We start from the raw sequence: 17,432 nt of genomic DNA on the forward strand, positions 1-17,432 counted from the left end.
TCTTGTGGACGGCTTTAGGAGCTTGGGATCTCTTTGGGAGAGAGGGGCACGAGGTGGAAAGCAAACTCTGACTGCAAAGTCTGATCAGTAGTTCGGCTGTCTCCCCCGACACATGTTTACATTCAACTGGGAGACGTTAAGGGGAGAAAGGAAGTGGCGGTTGCGTCCCTGGCCAGTGACTAGAGTGGAACCAGCTTGGTCCTCCTCCTGTGGCTGGAGTCCAGGGACACTTTGGTTCATAGACTTGCAGGAGGCAAAGGGCAGACAGTCAGCTGCTCCTGTTTTGACTCTCAAGCCACAAATATGGATACATGACCTACAGTAACATCTTAATATTTTTTTGCTGGATCTTGACCAATAATGAGAGTTACAGGGTAGACCCACATCTGTGAATACTGGTGACTTGCTGGGCATGTCCTAGGAAGGCAGCAAGATGCAAGTGTTTGAAGAGCCAGTCTCCAAAATGAGCTGGATGGTACAGGCAAGAAAAAACAAGTCAGACAGAGGCAGACCTCCTGATGCTCTTCCTTGGGTGGCTGCACAAACCCTTCTCTCCTGTTGCATAGTTCTGCCTGCTACCAGTGTCCCTAGTATGTCTGATTTGATTGTTTTGGGTCAAATCTTGCATCGGTTATTACATGTTTTCTTTTTTAGACAAAATTGGTTCATCCTTTGTTCTCTGAAAGATATGAAAAAGAGAACAAGAACACTTCCATTGCAGTTTATTACAGAGCAGAGCGCACCCCGCTTCTCTGCACCAAGACCCTGGCGGGTCTGTCTGGACTTCAGGATCTCAAGGGTTGTCACAGATCCTTCCCAGTGAGGGGATATTGGGCTCCTCTCTTGAGAGTGGCCCTTACTGGAGGTGCTTTTACAACTTTTCAGTCATTTCTGTATAGCATTGGCTGGGAAGGAGAGACTTTGGCTGATTAAATGTGGGGGCTTGGATGAAGGGGCCTGGGTCTGTGACTGCTTGTTAGGGAATGAGGCCAACCGGGAAAGGTGATGACTAGATCTAGCCAAGATAGAATCACAGAATCATTAGGTTGGAATAGACCTCTGAGATCATCAAGTCCAACCATTGACCTAATACCCCCATGCCCACTAAAACATGTCCCCAGGTGCCACATCTACACATTTTCTGAACACCTCCAGGGATGGTGACTCCACCACTTCCCCGGGCAGCCTGTTCCAATGTTTGACTACTCTTTCCGTAAAGAAATTTTTTCTAATATCCAATCTAAACCTCTCCTGGCGCCGCTTGAGGCCATTTCCTCTTGTCCTATCACTTATTACTTGGGAGAAGAGACCGACCCCCACCTCACTACAGCCTCCTGCCTGCTGTTGTACAGCTGCCTCTTCAGCGCCATGTCAGCCCTTCTTAGGCACGTTCAACCCTTCTGACTTGCCTACCCAAATCATCAGCTCAAGAGCTCGGTCCCATCACTCCCTTCACGGATCAGTGCTTGTCCCAAAGAAGTGTTCAGCCTGGTACCTCTCCCATGCTATGCAGGTGCTCGAGCAACGTGGGTGTCTGCACTGTGTTTGGTAGCACATCCCTGGATGGGATGGGAACAAAGCAACGTGCCCACAAATGGTCTGTTTTTATTGTAGGGCTACAGAGGGGAAAGGGCTCTGCCCGTGGTTTGGGGAAGAGAGCTGGGGTAAGACAGTCACATGCTTAGTGGATGAGGATTTTAATAAGCATAAAAGGGTTCAGCTTGTTTCATCCGTGGTGGCCTTCTTAGGGAAATGTTTGATGGATGAAAGCAAAGTGATTGCATGAAGGCTGTCTGGAGAAATGCAGGGGCTGTGAGAGGGGTGGATGGGTGGGTTTGGGGATGAGGTAGTGAGTACAAGAGCAGAGAGCAGGCTGGTGGGAGATGAGGATGCCTGGGTTTGGAGCAGCCAGGGTAAGAGAGGGATGGAGACTGAGCACTGCTTACAGGCTGGTAGCGTGAGGAACTACTGCTCTTACTGAGTATCTGTTCCTTGTGTCAGCATTACTGGAAGCCTCCTTGTCTTTAGGTGATGGGGAAGTTTAAACCCATGAAGCCAGAAAAGAAGAGATCTTACTGTGACTTTTCCTCCCAAAACTGCCTGAAGCCCCCACTCCATATAGCTTGTGTAAAGCAGAAACAGAAAACCATGGAGGTTGTGTCATTGTTCTAAACTCTTTCCGTTTTCCTAAGCTTCAGAAGATTAACCGCCCCCCACCCCAAAAATCAAAAAAAGAAAGTTGCTTTAAACAGAGTTTCTCTGGGTGATTTTGGACAGCTATTGTAAGAACTGTTTTGGGTAAGGTTACCAAAGCTTTGAAGACTTCTCAGACTAACAGCTTTGGAAAAAAGAAGGTTTGATCTAAACCTGGCAATCTCCTTGAAAAACAAAATCCTTGCTCAGAAAGGTGTCCTGGGTCTTGCAGTGGCTGGCAGTCATACTGGAGCAATGCTGCTGGAAGACATGCTTCCCCAAACACTTTTGCTGGGCTCAAAGATGTGCAGCAGAGGCCTGCCCCCCTCCCCAGGAATGCTTGGCACCACTCTGTCTGCAACTGAGGGGCGCTTGCTGCTGGATGCGGGGCCCAGCTGCTGGCAAATCCCTCTCGGCACCAGCTGCACGGACGTTTGCGGGAGTGACAGGTTTCGGAAGGGCAAGTGCCTGATTTATGAATGGCTGCTCTGTCTTGCAGCCCGCTTATGCTAGGGGTGGGCATCCAGCACACTGCAGCGTGGCCATGCCCACCGCTGGAGCCCTCGGCTCTGCCACCCCGTCCCACCAGCACCCTTGAAACTGGCCTGTCGCGGCAGCTGGGCAAGCTGCGGTTGTTGTGGTTGCAGGGGATGGGCCAGGGGAGTTTAGGCAGCCTGAAGATGGATGCCTGCAGTGTCAGCAGCAGCTCCCCTCCCCAGCGGAGCATCCCTTCATCCCCTCTTGGCTCCGGTTACAGCCCCTGGGGTGGGACGGCTGATGTTTGAACAGGCAGCTGGGGCCTGTAGCTTCCTTTTGCTGCAGGCTGGGTCGTGCAGCAGGGGCTCGTCCCTCCTTGCCTGGTACGGTAGCCCCCGATAGGGAGCAGGTAGCTGCAAGGACACAGGTGCTACAGGTCAAAGGGAGTTTTGGCTTAACAGGAGGAAAAGCCTTTTGTCGAGGCACTGCGCAGCTATAGGAACTGCAGCTCTTTCCAGCAGATGTCAGTTGGGAATGGGAATCAGCTGCAGAGGCCACAGGGGGACATCACAGGGCTTCTCGGAAACAATATGCTTGCAGTTCCCAGAATGAAGTGCTGTGATTGCTGTTTGCAGGGTATTAGGAAAATCTACCTGCCAGCCCCCTGTGTTACGAACTGTGGGGGGCCTCCTGAAGGTCTCGCCTGCAAAACAGCCCTTGGGAAGGGTAGGATTCCTCTGGGCAAAGTGTGGGCTGTGTATGAAAATTGCTTTGTTCCTCATCCCTGGGGCAGAAGAAAACTGCCACAGGCTCATTCAGCCCAGGGTCCTGCTACCAAGTGCAGACAGTAGCTAATATTTATGGAAAATATATGCAACAGCATCGATCCCTGGTGATCCCATCACTGGGATACTCTCGTGGCCTCTTCCAGTTAGAAGTTTAGGGCTCATTTGCTTCAGCCACAAGTATGAGGGCTTTGCACTTCTAGAAACTGATTTGGAGGGCCAGAGGAGCAGCAAAGAGCACACTGTGGTGAGGCAGAAGAAGAGGATGGAGAGCCTTGCAGCAAAGTCATAACTTGGCTTCCTGCAGAAGAGGAGGAATGAGGCACTAACCAACAGAAAGCGAAAGCTGCCGATGGCAGCAGTGGGAGAGGAATGAGGCAGCAAAGGACGTGAGAGCTGTATGGGCAGTGAGGATGGAGAGGGTAGATGCCAGGGGCAGTGCAGCATAAGAGAACTCAGTGAGGAAAGGAAGATAATAGAGTAAAATCTGGTCTGCAGGGGTGTCTGGGCTATGGGGATAGCTGTTGTTCATGGAGAAGAGCAGGAAAGGAAAACTCTTTTGAGACTATTTCTCCAACCCTGTCGGGTTCCAGTAGGCTAAGTCCTTTGAGGGGCCAGAGGATGGTGGAGAGCCCCAGCAAGCGAGGGATGGGGACAGGGAGGATATCAGAAGAACAGATTGGGGCAGGGAGAGCCAATTCATACGTGAGGAGGAGGTTTGGCATATGCTGCTTTTCTGGTCAAAGGCATTTTGAATCGGCCAAAACGAAGGTGAATTCCTGCTTATGAGGCTTTGCTCCTGGGCTTTTGCTTACGCTCATGGGAGCAGGTGTAAGCTGGGCTCAGGCATTGCCACAGGCTAGCAGCATCTCTGGCTGGTGCAAGTAGGAGGCTCCTCACGCAGGAGATGAAAATGGTCCTGGTCAGCCCTGAAACCTGTGAGTTGGCAGCTGGGAAGTATCCAGGATAGGTAGATAGTGCCCTGTCCCTGCCCTCTCTCTACTTCAGAACCATTGAGCCTGGATGCTTTGGATATTCCTGGAGAGGCCTTGCTGGCCCCATGCCAGGGCTGTCCATGAGAGCTGACCCCCCGCTGCGTTTGGGGGTGCTGGGAGCTGGTGGGGAGACACTTGGGGACTGGTGGAGGTAAGCAGTGTGCTGGAGTCCGCTTCAGCCGCACAGAAAGCCAGCAGGGTCGTTTGCAGGAGATAAGCCTCATATATCTGCCTTGGGGGTTCGAACAACTGTTGAGCCCATCGGCTTAAGCAGAGGCATGACGTGATCATTGAAACTTTTATCCCATGCCCCTAGGGTCAGCTCGGCTGTGCCGGGAGCCCTGTGTGAAGTATAGGAACCAATGCTGGACACTGGCTTGAGCAGTTTTCCCCTGAAAACTGGTGGTCTTATTCTGAGCTAAAGCTGCTGGTGGTGGGCGATGAGGGCTGTGGCTAGCACCAGTCCATGTGGGGCACTCATGCTGATCCACCACCACTGCTGGTGGCAGGGAATGTGGCCGCGTGCCTGGCCTGCTAGCCAGCCAGTCACACACGTCATGATGTCATTCCACTGAAAAGGCAGGTGACATCTGTTGTCAAGTGACATTTGTAGGACATCAAGCTGGCTGTGATGCAATCAAGGTTGTTCCTGTTCAATGGAAACTTTTGGATCAGCTTACAGGCTGTGACACTTAGCGAAATGGTGTGAGCTCCATGGAGAGGCGAATGCCTGTTTTCTAACCTTAGCCTTAGTCTCATCAAAACATGCCTCTTCGTACAAAAGTGACAATATGCTCACCTTCTCCTCCCAGCTGGTGTTACAGGAGACGATCGTGTGATCCACCCCGCTCTGTTCAGGAATGAAGTGCTGGGATTTTTTTCTCAAAAATAGCCCTATTCCTAGGAGCGATAAAAGACTTGGATAAGCCCATCAGGTTTCCATTCACAATACTTTTTCTGCTGTGTGATTTAAAGAATGTGGTGAGCCCAAAATAACGTGTATCCTATTCTGCTGGAGTGATTCGTTTTGCTGTTGATACCTTATCCCTGTGGGAGCAGGCTTGCTGTGCTACTGGTTGCAATATTTCACACCCTCATGTACCATCTGTCTCCTCCCCAGGATACCCACAGCCGGAGGTGACATGGTATAAGGATGATGAAGAAATGGACCGCTACTGTGGCTTGCCCAAGTATCAGATATTCCGTCATGGAAATCGCCACACCCTGCAGCTGTACAAGTGAGTGAAGAAGCTGGGGAGTTGGTGATGGGAGCTCTGAGCATGTTTGCAGTATTTGGAGGAGCTGGCTGTCAGCGGTGATCTCCCCTCAGCACCCGTGCTGGCCCCTTTTGCTCCCCATTGCAATGCTTCTGGCTGTCCCTTCAGCTCTTCACTCTGGTGGCTCCCTGGTCACATCAGTACGAGGTCCATTACTGCATCCAGAGATAGCTCCTGTGCTGGAAGCAAGGGGAAGATCAGGAGAAGTCCCTCTCTCTGAAGCCTTCCAGTGCTGGTAGCAGCGTGTGCTATGGCTGCAGCAGACAGGAGCTGAGTGTTAGGGCTGGATGAAGGCGAGTGAAGGGAAAGCACTGGCTGCCTCCAGGATGATGGTCATGGGGATCAGGCAGGACAAGGACAGAAGCAGTTCATAGGAGTGTCCTAAGCAAGGACAAAGAGAGGAAAGGGCTGCAGCCCTGTCCCAGGAGGGCCTTTCCTAGCTCTCACCATGAGGTCAGGAAAGGAAACGGCTGCTTTGGCACTTGACAGATGGAGCCAAGGGGCCTCCTTTATTCAGCCCTGATACCAGCTTCTTTTAACTTTAAATGACGACTGTGTTTCTGGAGAGTCAGGCACATCATGTCCCCAGGAAGCAGAGACCTGTCGCACCTCGAGTCCTGGATTTGGGATGTCAGACAGGTGCAGCACTGTCTGAAAGTGCAGAATACCGGTATTACTGATAGTCCTGTCATCCTGGTGCTTCTGGCTCACCTCTTGCAGAAGCAGGGATCTCCATGGGCCAGGCATCCTTGAGGAGTGACAGCAGAGATGGCATGCATGTGCTTGTGCCTGTGAAGCAGAGTGGGAAGGCTTTGGTAAGGCAGTGGGGTTGAGGAAGAACAGAAATGTCGTGCAGGCTGTGAAGAGCTGAGAGGAGAAGATCCTGCAGAGGCATATGGCCAAGAACAGTCAGGAAGCCTGATGCTAGCTGTTCCTCCTCCATCACAGCCCTCTCTTAATCAGTTACAGCCCAGGGGGGAGCTAGGCACTGATTTAATGTCCAAATTGCTTATCTGCTAGTGCTGAGAACAGGCAGGGCCCCAGGAGGCAGGCCAGCCCCAGGCTGGCACCTCAAGAGCCACATCTTCATCTTCTGACACTCAAAGTGGGAGAGCGTGCATGCCTGTGTGCCCAGCGGTAGCGCCTGGGGAGGATGGGCAGGTCTCACGCAGAGCTTTTCGTTTCCAGGTGCCGAGAAGAAGATGCAGGCATTTACCAGGCCTCAGCTAGAAATAACAAAGGCATCGTGTCCTGCTCTGGCGTGCTGGAAGTGGGAACCATGACAGAGTTCAAAATCCATCAGAAGTGGTTTGACAAAATTAAGAGAAAAGCTGAAGAAAAGCTGCGAGAAATAGAACAGGGCAAGAAACGAGGGAAAGAAAACGTAGAGGTGGAGAAGTTGCAGGGAATGAGCCCTGATCGGCTCCAGAGAAAGCGGAGGCTGGCCAGGGATCTGAATCTCCGGTCAGGAGCCTCTCAATGGGAAAAGGAGGATGCAGCAAAAGTGCACGTCGCTGATTCTCAGTCCAGATTGCATGAGGATATTGCTGAGCCAAAGGAGCAGCCAGTCAGTGCGATGAGAGGCTTTCCAAACAAACTGATAGCACCTTTGAAAGCAGAGGTGACCACCAATGGAGATGCCTCTCTGGAAAGTGTGGAGGAGAATGGGAACAGCTTTCTCGCTTACATCTATGAGACTGTGGAGGACCTAGCAACTAAGCCAATGGCAAAAGACTCTGCAGCTAAAAAGAAAAAGAAGGTGGAGGCCCCTCCAGCAGCAAAGCAGGAAGCTTCCAAGCGAGAAGAAAGGGGGCAAGACAGGGCCAACCCCTCTCCAAATCCAAGGTTTGCCCCTCCTGTCCCCTTACGCAGAAACACACGTTTGAGGGTGGCAAATGATCAAGAAGTGGAAAAAAGTCCAAAAATCAAAGAGCCCGGGAAAGCTGTGAATCAGGACGCTAAAATCAATGGTGACATGCACTTCTCTTTGAAAGAGATGTATTTTGATAAGCAAGTGAAGGAGGCAGCAGGGAAGGAGGAGGCCAGAACCAAGGAAGAGGCTGTGAGTGAGGCTGCCCTGCAGCCTGTGGCAGTCAGCAGACAGACAGAGGATGCTCTGTTGTCCTCAGAGGTGTTGGAGGGAGGACCTGTGCCATCTGAGGGACAAAGAGGCCAGCACCAAGCACAGAAGTCAGAGGGAAATGAAGCCGTCAGTCCAGAGGTAACTAGGACAGAAAGCAGCCAACGCAGGGGTTGCAATGGGAAAATATTTGTGCTGCACGGTTGTCTTGTGGGACCAGGCCTGGGAGGCTGCATGTGCCCCACAGGATCTGCTGCCGAGGCCCTGTAGGTCTCCACAGGCAAAAGCACCCAGGAAAAAGGCCTTTCCAGACCCTACCCAGACGACAGAGCTTCCACCCCTTCTCTGAATAAATGTCAGGCAAGGTGGTGAGGAGAGATGTACGTCAGGGCCCTCCGGCCGAGCAGCTGGTCTCGGGGTGGCCTGGGGCGTGCTGTGAGCTCTCCTGTTTAATTCGCAGGCTGACCTCATGCGAAACGTTTCCAAATCAGTTAAACAGGGAGCGTTGAATGGCTATTTATAGCTGGGGGTGGCTGTCTTGTGCGTACGGTGGCAGCAAGAATGATGACATCTGCTCAGTTTAGCGATTGAGCCTGAGCTCAGCCGGTGTTTAACGAGCCCCCCATGCAAATGAGCGCAGCGTGCCAGGTACACCACGTGAACTGCGCTGGGCAGTTGAGTCTTGTTTACAGTGCAACATGTATACAGTAGACCTGGGCTATTTTTTGGATCTTCCCTGTTGGAAAAACTCTGTGGCAAGTCTCGTTGTGGTGGTGATGCAGTGCCAGGGCACAGCACCTGCTCCTGACCCTCACTGCATCTTTCAGTCAACTTCTATTTTTGTCACTTAACCTGAAGCATTGGCCATGAAAGCTACCAGTCTTTTTTTTTTTTTTTCCTCCTTTTTAATTTAATGCCCCCTTCTGTGGTAAAAGGTTCTCTGAGTTCAATTTGCAGGTGCCGTCAGGATTTGGCGTTTGAGCTATGGTAGGTGCACGCTTTCAGTACAGACCAAGGCTGTCAGAGGAGGCACTCTGGGTGCAGCATGCCTCCCTCGGGGGGTGATACAAATACTTCAGGATGTGAAAACATCCAGGATACGGAAAGTGGGACTGCCAGGTGCTCCAGTGAAAAAAAATTCCTTTCTTCTTCTTCTTCTAGATTTCTTTAGCCATAGGTAGGAGCATCGTTTACTGGTAAGAAACCTGCTGTGTTATGCAGTGAAGTGAGCATCTGGGTCCTGGCCTCGCCACAGTGCAGCGCCCTGAACCCATCTTTAACCTGACCCGTCAGCATTACATATTGCTGCAGAAATTATTGCGGGGCATGGGAGCCATGGCAAAGCAATCCATTTCCTCCCTCTCTGCTTATTTTTAGGCCCCTTGCCCTTAAGGAGGGTGGAAAGTGTTGGTGTGTAACAGCCAGGCTTGGGCTGTCATCCCTGAGCCTTTGACATGCATCAAGATATTTTCCTCTTCAAAAACCCACTCACAGAGGGAAACCTGTAACTTGTCAGCTGGGGTGCTTTTGAGTAGACAAAAGGGAATGCTTTTGATTTGAATTTGAATGCTTCAACTAGTTGGTGATGCTGGGGAAAGTGCTCAGGCTTTTGTGCTGCGAAATAAGCTATTTTAAAGCCCTTTAAAGCTGACTCGGGATGCGTTTGAGGATATTTTCGCTCCCCAGGACATGGGTTACTTGTCTTTTTCTTTTTTAATCTTTCCCTTAAACAAGACAGGGTCGTAGCATGAGTGTTTTCCTGGCCTTGGGATTTAGCTGTGCCTCATGCTCATGACTTCTCTTTTGTGCTGGATTTATCCATAGCAGAAGGGCTTTGCAAAATGCCAGGCTGTAGCCAGGCTCTGAACATCCTCGCACACAAAAGCAGAGAAGAAACTGGATATTATATTTCTTTTATAAGACCCTAGTTTGAGTCTTTTACAACTACTTAAGGACAGATACTTTACTGAAAAGCTCCCAGAAAAAGTTTACTTTTCTGAGTAAACTTTAGTTCGTGCACCAGTGATCAGCAAATTTGTCCCAGGTCCTCTTCAGCCAAAGAGATGTCCCCATTGACCAGCGCCATTGCGTAGAGCCACCTCTGTGCATCCATCTGCGAACCACCAGCCCTGGTCCACCTCCAGCCCCCTTAAGCACTGTGCTGCTCAGCCCCCTGAGCAGAGGGACCAGGGCTGGCCCTGCAGTTAAACTGGGCTTATCCATCCCCATCCCTTTCCGTACCACAGAGGACAAAATACGGTGGGGGGGTTTCACTGCATGAAGGCCATCTGTCTCTTAAAATAAACCCTTTTAAGCCTGAACACTGGGATGCTCTGTGTTGTGACACTCAGCCTGCCGGAGCAAGCTGGGAGCGTGGCTCTAGGGGAACATCAGCAGGGACATGTGGCATTTGGGGGTACCTGTGCAACCCTGTGAACTGGGACCCTGTTTCTGCATGCCCTGTGTGCAGAAACAGAAATCACCCAGCCTTTGGCATCCTTTGGAGTCTACCAAGGAAGCAGAGTCGAATTTTGTGTGCAGGAATGGCCCCCCTGCTGCTACTCCTCCCACCCGAGTCCTCTGATATTCACGTTGTTGTAACAATTACTTGGGGAAGGGGCCTGCTTAGAGACCCACATTATCTTCCTGGTTTTTCCAAGCATTCAAACAGAGCCAAAGTGGCACAAAATAGAAGAGCTAAGTGCCACAGCCCTCCTTTCCCATGGACCTCATTTTGGAGGCTTAAAGCTCAAGTCAGAAACCTCAGGAGAAAATCCTTAGTGGCAGATCCTCTGGGATGGAAGGGGAACCTGTTGTGTGTGGTCCCTGTTCCCATGCCATTGTCCTGATGTTGCTAGCTGAGCATCAGCCAGGCACAGCATGTATCAGCGGTATCGCTGCCTCCCCTGAGCCCTACAAAAATAGATAGTGCCCCTTGGCTAGAGGATTTTGCCAGATCTCCTCGGGATAAAGCTCAGCCATCACAGCGGGCAGCTTGCTGAAACGTCTGCTGGTGCGCAGCTGCGGTCGGAAACATTTGAGCTTCCCGAACGTCAAAGAAACAGGATGGTCGAATAGCGCAGATAACGTCAGGGTGTTCGGTTTCACTATAAATCATTTGGGCAGCCTCATCCAGATTGCGTGTGACATGCCGATCACCCCATCTCAGAGAGGAGATTGCAGATATGGTATAGGGGGAGCACTGAGTCTTAAAAAAGAGCAAGGAAATTATACAAGGTCTCAACAACGACTAGTGAAAATGGGAAAGTTTTGTTCCTTGGGAAGGCAACGTGTGAGAGGAGGTTGAATTAAAAGCCACTGAATGTTTTAGAGAGGCAGATCTCCTGCCTCTGTGCACGGCCAAGGCATTGAAAGGCAGAAGAGTTGGAGCCAATTAAAAGAAAAAACATTCTGTGCAGCATGACAGGGGGCTGTTGGACCCACTACTGTGGGACGATAGTGAAGCCAGGAGGCCCTGGGTGAGTGAGTATCAGTGACACCGGGTTAATACTTACGGATCAAGCAGAAGTTGGGCAGTGCCATACGGTACAGATGGACCACGAGCAGCACTGAGCGGACCCAGGCAGTGAAATTATGCTAATTTTCTATTTCCTTTCTTTGACTAGGTTGCAGCGACAGTGGGACAGTCTGCTAGTGACTTAAAGCATCCAGTGTCTGGCCCAACCATAGTGACTGGCCGGCAAGCCAATAACTTAGAGCAGCTCAGGAAAGAGATGCCTGTCTGCCAGGAGACCAGGGGGGCTGGGAAAAGGACAAATCCTCGACTGAGGCCTCAGGAGCCACCAAAGCCACCAGCACCTTCTCCAGACCATGTGCAGTCCGGCAAGGAGCACCCTCCCTCTCGGAAGCAGGCAGGAGGACATTCACATGCTCTTGAGGGCAGAGAGACCCAACAAGCCCTATTAAATCAAGAGGACAAAAGCCAAGGTGAGGAAGAGCCATTGCTAAACAAATCGAGTCCTCCAGAGCCTGGAGAAAACACTCCTCTTGAGCAAATCGCACATCAGACAGCAGTCAAGGATGGGAAGAGCAAACAGGCAGGAGCAGAGCAGTCTGGGAGCCACCCTGGTGCAGAGGCAGGAGGGAGTGGCACAGCAGAGCCATCTTCTGCGGCTGTGGACAGGGAGGTGGGAGGGACACCTTTGGGACGTCAGGAGACTGAAGCGCCAGCTCCTGCTTCAGTTCCACTTGCCAAGGAAGAGCCACTTCCCGCTCCTGCAGCAGGGATGTCAGTGGCTCAGGAGGCACCGCTTGCAGCTTACGGTGCCCCAGGGATGGAGGTCACAGCAGGAGAGGTCCTGTCTGGAGCCCAGCTGCTGCCTCCTGCAAGCAGAGGAATGGAAATCAAAAAGACAGATGGATCTGCCCTGCAGAAGTTTTCAGCCAGCACGTTAGGGGAGGAGAGTGCCAAACCAGTACCTGTGGGACCTCAGGGGAACGAAGAAAGAGAGCAAACAGCCACAGCTCTGCGCCAGGAACTGGCAGCACCTTCAGGCACTTTTGAAGGAGCTGCTGAGGTTCAGCCACAAGTACCGCTGGTCCTGCCTAGCCTGGAGAGACCTCAGGAGATGTCTTTGGAGGAGAAGATGCAGCACAAAAACCTTGTTTCCTCCTTGAAGAACTATCTGCTGCTGCTTTTAAAAATGTCAGATAGCGGTAAGGATGCCACGAAAGAAGATGCTGAGCCCAGGGACAAGGAACAGCCCGATGCAGAGGAAGTCATGCTCCCAGAAATAGGCATTGCAGGCCTGAGCCCTCGCACCTCAAGGAGAGTTTTGGAAAAGGTACAAAACAATCAGCTCTTCCAGACAGCAGAGAACTTGCCTCTGACCCCCAGGACGTCCAGGCGGATCACAGGCATGATTAACGAGGAATTCATTACCAGCAAGGAGATGCTGGCTTGCAGGCCTGTGCCACCAAAGAGACATACCCGGGTCACTCCCGAGGTGGAGGGGCCACTCTGGCTCTCTGTGCCCTCCATTGTGGTAGGCAGCATGCCAGCCGCAGGAGCAGGGCAGCCTGCTAATAATATGTCCAATTTGCCTCCAGCGAGCCCTGACAAAGAGAGCGCTGGTGACCCTCTGGCAGTGCTACCTTGTGCCACACCAGAGGAGCTTGCTTCTGGCGCCCGGCGCAAAATATACCTACCAAAACCCAAGCAGGTGGAGGGGGAAGAGGAGGCAACCCCGGAGAGCCCAGGGCACATGAAAAGTCCCACTGTTTCGCCACGGCAATCCAGGAGGAATGTGGCCCTGCTGCAGTCACCTGCCCTGGCTCCGTCCCCTCCTGCAGAGCAGCGCTCGCCAACCCTCGTGAGGAAGATGGCCACGTTGGAGGTTCCTAAGCTGTATGAGGAGCCCACAGGTGACAGCAGTGGGGATCATGAGGTCCCTGAAGATGCTAAGCCAGAATCAGAACTAGCAGAGTCCAAGAAAGCAAATAACCCATTTAAAGGTAAGGGAAGTGGTAATCCCCACCCAGCGTGTTTCCTTGTTGCCTACAGAGGGAGTCTGGCCAGCTGGGCCGGTGATAGTCAGCTAGGGCCACGTGAGTTTGGTGCCTTTGCAGGGTTTCCAGCATCGCCCTTTGGCCATGTGAAAGCCAAAAGTCTGCCCCAAGACTTCTTCCCTAGCGCAGGGAGGGTGGAGGAACGCAAGAGACAGCAGTGCTGAGCCTGGTTGTCTCCACAGCCTGGACTTCCCTTGCCAAAGGGATCATATAATCCTCTTGTTCTTGGTCTCTGTGTCCTGGTCCTCACCTGGTTGGGGGTCCAGTGGGCATCAGTGGGGGGCACACTCCTTTTCCACTTCCATGGTAAATGCTAATTTGATCCCTTGTGGCATCGAATTAGAAAAGGCATAATCCTGGTGTTGAAGTGCTTGCAGGAGCCAGGTGATAGCCTCACGGTAGTCAGCGCTCTTGCAAAAGTAAGGGTGACCTTGATAAATCCCTACTTTAGTAAATAAATGTTTCCTCCAACGTTGCATAGCATTTTTCTGCATTGCCTCTGGCCAAGCCCCACTAGGTATTGCGGTGCTGCGCTGCTGAACAAATTTGTACCACTTGTGTCCCGCCGTATTTATCCAAGCAGAGCTCTGTGACCTTCCCTGGGAGGGTGATGCTATCCCAAGCTGTGCTGACATACATGTGATACTCAACACCAAAGTCCTAAGCAGCAGCGCAGGGGTAGGCTGGCCTGTCCCTGGAGCTGCAGCCAGCACTGTGTGTCTCACCATCGATCTCTTTGCCCCCTGTCCTTAGCTCCACAGGTGATTCGTAAGATCAGGGCAGAACAATTTTCTGATGCATCGGGAAACCTGAAACTTTGGTGCCAGTTCTTCAATATTTTGAGTGATTCTAAGCTGATGTGGTACAAGGACGAGATCCCTGTAGCAGAAGCCCAAAGGAGGTAACCTGCCAGTTCTGCTTCGTTGTAGTCCTTGTGCATAGCCCTGGGTTCGTGTGTTAAACCCAGCTCCTTGCATTTACCAGGGTGAAGGTGCCCCTTCTGTTAAGGCTGCATGGGAAGCTCATTGCATGGCACAGTACAATGTGAACTGTATCTTCCTGGTGCCTGGGAAGGGAGGGATCACCCAGATGGGGAATTGCTGCCAAATGTGTCCTATTGTTGCTCCATCTACAGCCTGCCTTGAGGGCTGATGCTTTGAGTAACAAGCCCTGGGGAGGGCAGGGGCTGAACCCGAACCTTGAGGAGGGCAGGGAAGGTGCTGTGCCCATCTCAGAGTTTGGGACTTGGGTGTGAGATGCAAAACTGGGACCTTAAGTGATCCATGTGAGGGTGGCAGCTGTGCCGGGAGGGTCTGCACACTGCATCCGAGCAGGCGCTTCCATGCAACCACCACTGGCAAGCACCAACAGGGACAAAGCAGCTCTGGCTGTGCCCTCTCTCTCCCTTGGCACTGGTTTTGCACAGGGAGAGCATGTCCAGACAGCTGGGTGGCTTATTGTGTCCTGGATGCTCCTTTGGGTGCATTATGGAGAGCAACTTGTTCTTAAGCCCAAGGGAGCTTCTGTGGGAACATCATACACACTGGATAGGATTTGCCTGATGCCTTTGGGCATCCCTTGAGCTCCCTTTATAATGAGCTGACAGAAGGAGGTGCTTCTGGGGCAGAAATGACCTCCTATGGCAGGTATTTGAGCTGGGGCAGATGGAGTGGCCATTGCCATCTAGCTGACCAGAGCAGAGCCTGCTTAGCCAGTGGGTCTCAGGATGAGGGTCCCACCTCTTCCCTCTGCAGCCTGTCATCCCCTTGCTGGTTCGCGCTGGCTGTGTGGTGCAGAAACAGGCCCGTAGTTTTTGTGGAGACTGGTGTGTCGCCACCTTGACTAGAGGAGCTGCCAGCCAGGAGAAGACCAGCAGCCTGCTGATACAGAGCTCGTGCTTTGCCGATCCCTTGGAGAGGGGCAGGCTGCAGGGGGGGAGTGATGTCTGCCCTCACTCATGAAGAGCTGAAAATGAAGCTAGGCACCTCTGTGGCTGTTTGACTTCCAGTCATCCCATTCAGATGCAGGTCTGTTAGCCCAGACACAGCCCTGACCCAGCCACACTCAGAGGCAAGTACCTTTATCAGTCTGTAGCCCAATCCCAGCCAGATCAGGCTTGGAAGACAAGCATCTCTGTGAGTACGAACTGCAGGGCAGGACTGCTGGTGCCATGAGGTGCCAGGGGAGCAGCTGAGATGCTCTTGGGCTGGCTTCCTTTGTAGCCCTCTTCCAGCCCTGCAAGGGCAGCACAGTTCCTGCCCTCAGTGCCTGTCATGGGGCTCCTGTGTGCCCCCATGCGTCACGTGGGGCTGAGGCTGTGCTCCGGTTTCTTCCAGCGCTGGTGACGAGGGCCAGGCAGCCTTGGCTGTTGTGCAGGTGTCCCAGAAGGACTGCGGGGCCTACCGGTGCGTGATCAGCAACGAGTACGGCACTGACTCCACTGATTTCCTGCTCAGCCCAGAAGGTGAGCCCTCAGCAGCCTGGCAGCTCTCCCAGCTGCTCGGGTGTGCTGGGAGAGACCTGCGGAGAGGGCTTGGTACCAGGCAGTGGAGGGGCCTCGCGTGCCCCATAACACCCCCCCTACAAGGTGCATCTGCCTCCGTGTGCTAATTTATGAGCGATTTACACCATCCTCTTTGCCGTTGCTTGGTGTGGAAGTGCGTGGGGCAGGGGGGGATCCTGACAGGACCTTGACACCTCTTTGCTTTCTGTCTCCTCTAGTGCTGTCAGGATTTATCTTGCGGGAGGAGATCGAAGGTAAGGGCCATGTGCTGATGAGCTGCAGCTGCTGCCTGTTGCTGCGTGGGGGGCAGGATGTGCCCGCCTTGTCCCCCTCACCAGCTCTTCTGTCCACCAGTTGGAGAGGAGATCGAGATGACGCCCATGGTGTTTGCGAAGGGTTTGGCTGACGCAGGCTACTGGGGGGATAAGCTCTTCGGGCGCGTGGTGAGTGAGGACGTGGAAGTGGGTGCTGATTTCCTGCACAAAGCCTGCCGTGCCAGAGCCATCTATGGCCTGGAGCCCGTCTTTGAGTCCGGCTGCACCTGTGTCATCAAAGTGCACAATTTCATTGTCTTTGGGACCAAGAATGAGAACAGCCTTGTCGAGAAGAACTACGATATCACCATTCAGGTGGGCATCCTTGTGGGGCACCCTCCACCTGTCTGCCCCACACCTTCCCCGTCTGTCTGTGCCACGGTCCCCAGCTCTGCCCCCACTTTATTTATTTCCTTCCACTTTTTGAATGCTCTGGAAGGGTTGAGCCATGTTCCAGTGGGCTGGCGATGTCCTTGTTATTCTTGGCTTCAGCTCTTCTTTCTGAGCAACACGGAGCTGCTCAGAGCTTTCCTGTCACTTGTCATTTGACCACCAGGACAGGGAAACAACTGGCAGCGGTCCCAGGGGATGCCTGGCTGGGTGGGGGGTTGACACGGGACAGGTCCCTGACTCCTCTATTTGCATCTCCAGGAATGTAAAATCCAGAACTCCAGCCGTGAGTACTGCAAGATCTTTGCCGCTGAGGCACGAGCTGTCCCTGATTTTGGAGCAGTGCCCGAGTAAGTAAGGTGCTGTGGCTCCGCTGGCTTGACATCCCCGCAGAGCACCCTGGGGGATGTTGGGAAGGTTCCCTGTGGGTGCCGGAGACATCCCAAAGGGGAGTGTGCTCTTGTCCCACCCTCAAACAGAAGGGATATTGGGGGGTGACGGTGAAAGTCAGGGTTGCGGACTGCGGTGTGAATCTCCACTTGCTGCAGTGGGAGAGCTCACCAGCTGGTGCTGACCCCATCTGTGCGCCCCCACGCAGGATAATTCCTCTGTACCTGATTTACCGACCGGCCAACAACATCCCTTACGCCACGATGGAGGAGGACCTGGGCGGGCCCTGTGAGCAGTACTGTGTCACTGAGAGAGATGGCAGCTTGGTGACACGAGGCACCTCAGAGATTGTGCTCAAATGCTGCGCTTTCCAGCATTGGGTCTACCAGTGGACAAACGGAAACATCCTTGTGACTGACATGGAAGGTAAAGGGATCTCCCATTTGATTCCTGGGGCCCCTCACCACCCCCTGTCCTGTGAAAGGAGGAGGAAAAGCCC

General features: G+C 52.7%; 1 protein-coding gene across 3 annotated transcripts in view; it reads left to right on the forward strand.

The window, feature by feature from the left end:
• ALPK3 (alpha kinase 3) overlaps positions 1 to 17,432 on the forward strand; it is a 32,908-nt gene that overhangs the window by 14,821 nt on the left and 655 nt on the right. The window contains exons 4-12 of one of the 3 annotated variants that reach the window (XM_086471719.1): positions 5,571 to 5,688; positions 6,916 to 7,948; positions 11,434 to 13,282; positions 14,090 to 14,237; positions 15,673 to 15,800; positions 16,058 to 16,093; positions 16,194 to 16,468; positions 16,805 to 16,893; positions 17,142 to 17,359. In XM_086471719.1, coding sequence (XP_086327845.1) covers positions 5,571 to 5,688; positions 6,916 to 7,948; positions 11,434 to 13,282; positions 14,090 to 14,237; positions 15,673 to 15,800; positions 16,058 to 16,093; positions 16,194 to 16,468; positions 16,805 to 16,893; positions 17,142 to 17,359 — 3,894 coding nt within the window. Of the gene's footprint in view, positions 1 to 5,570; positions 5,689 to 6,915; positions 7,949 to 11,433; positions 13,283 to 14,089; positions 14,238 to 15,672; positions 15,801 to 16,057; positions 16,105 to 16,193; positions 16,469 to 16,804; positions 16,894 to 17,141; positions 17,360 to 17,432 lie in introns of all 3 variants that reach the window. The other 2 variants (XM_086471720.1, XM_086471721.1) reach the window with 2 other exon arrangements.

The sequence above is a fragment of the Leptosomus discolor genome, chromosome 11, assembly GCF_034619465.1.
Source record: "Leptosomus discolor isolate bLepDis1 chromosome 11, bLepDis1.hap2, whole genome shotgun sequence".
Lineage (NCBI taxonomy): Eukaryota > Metazoa > Chordata > Aves > Leptosomiformes > Leptosomidae > Leptosomus > Leptosomus discolor.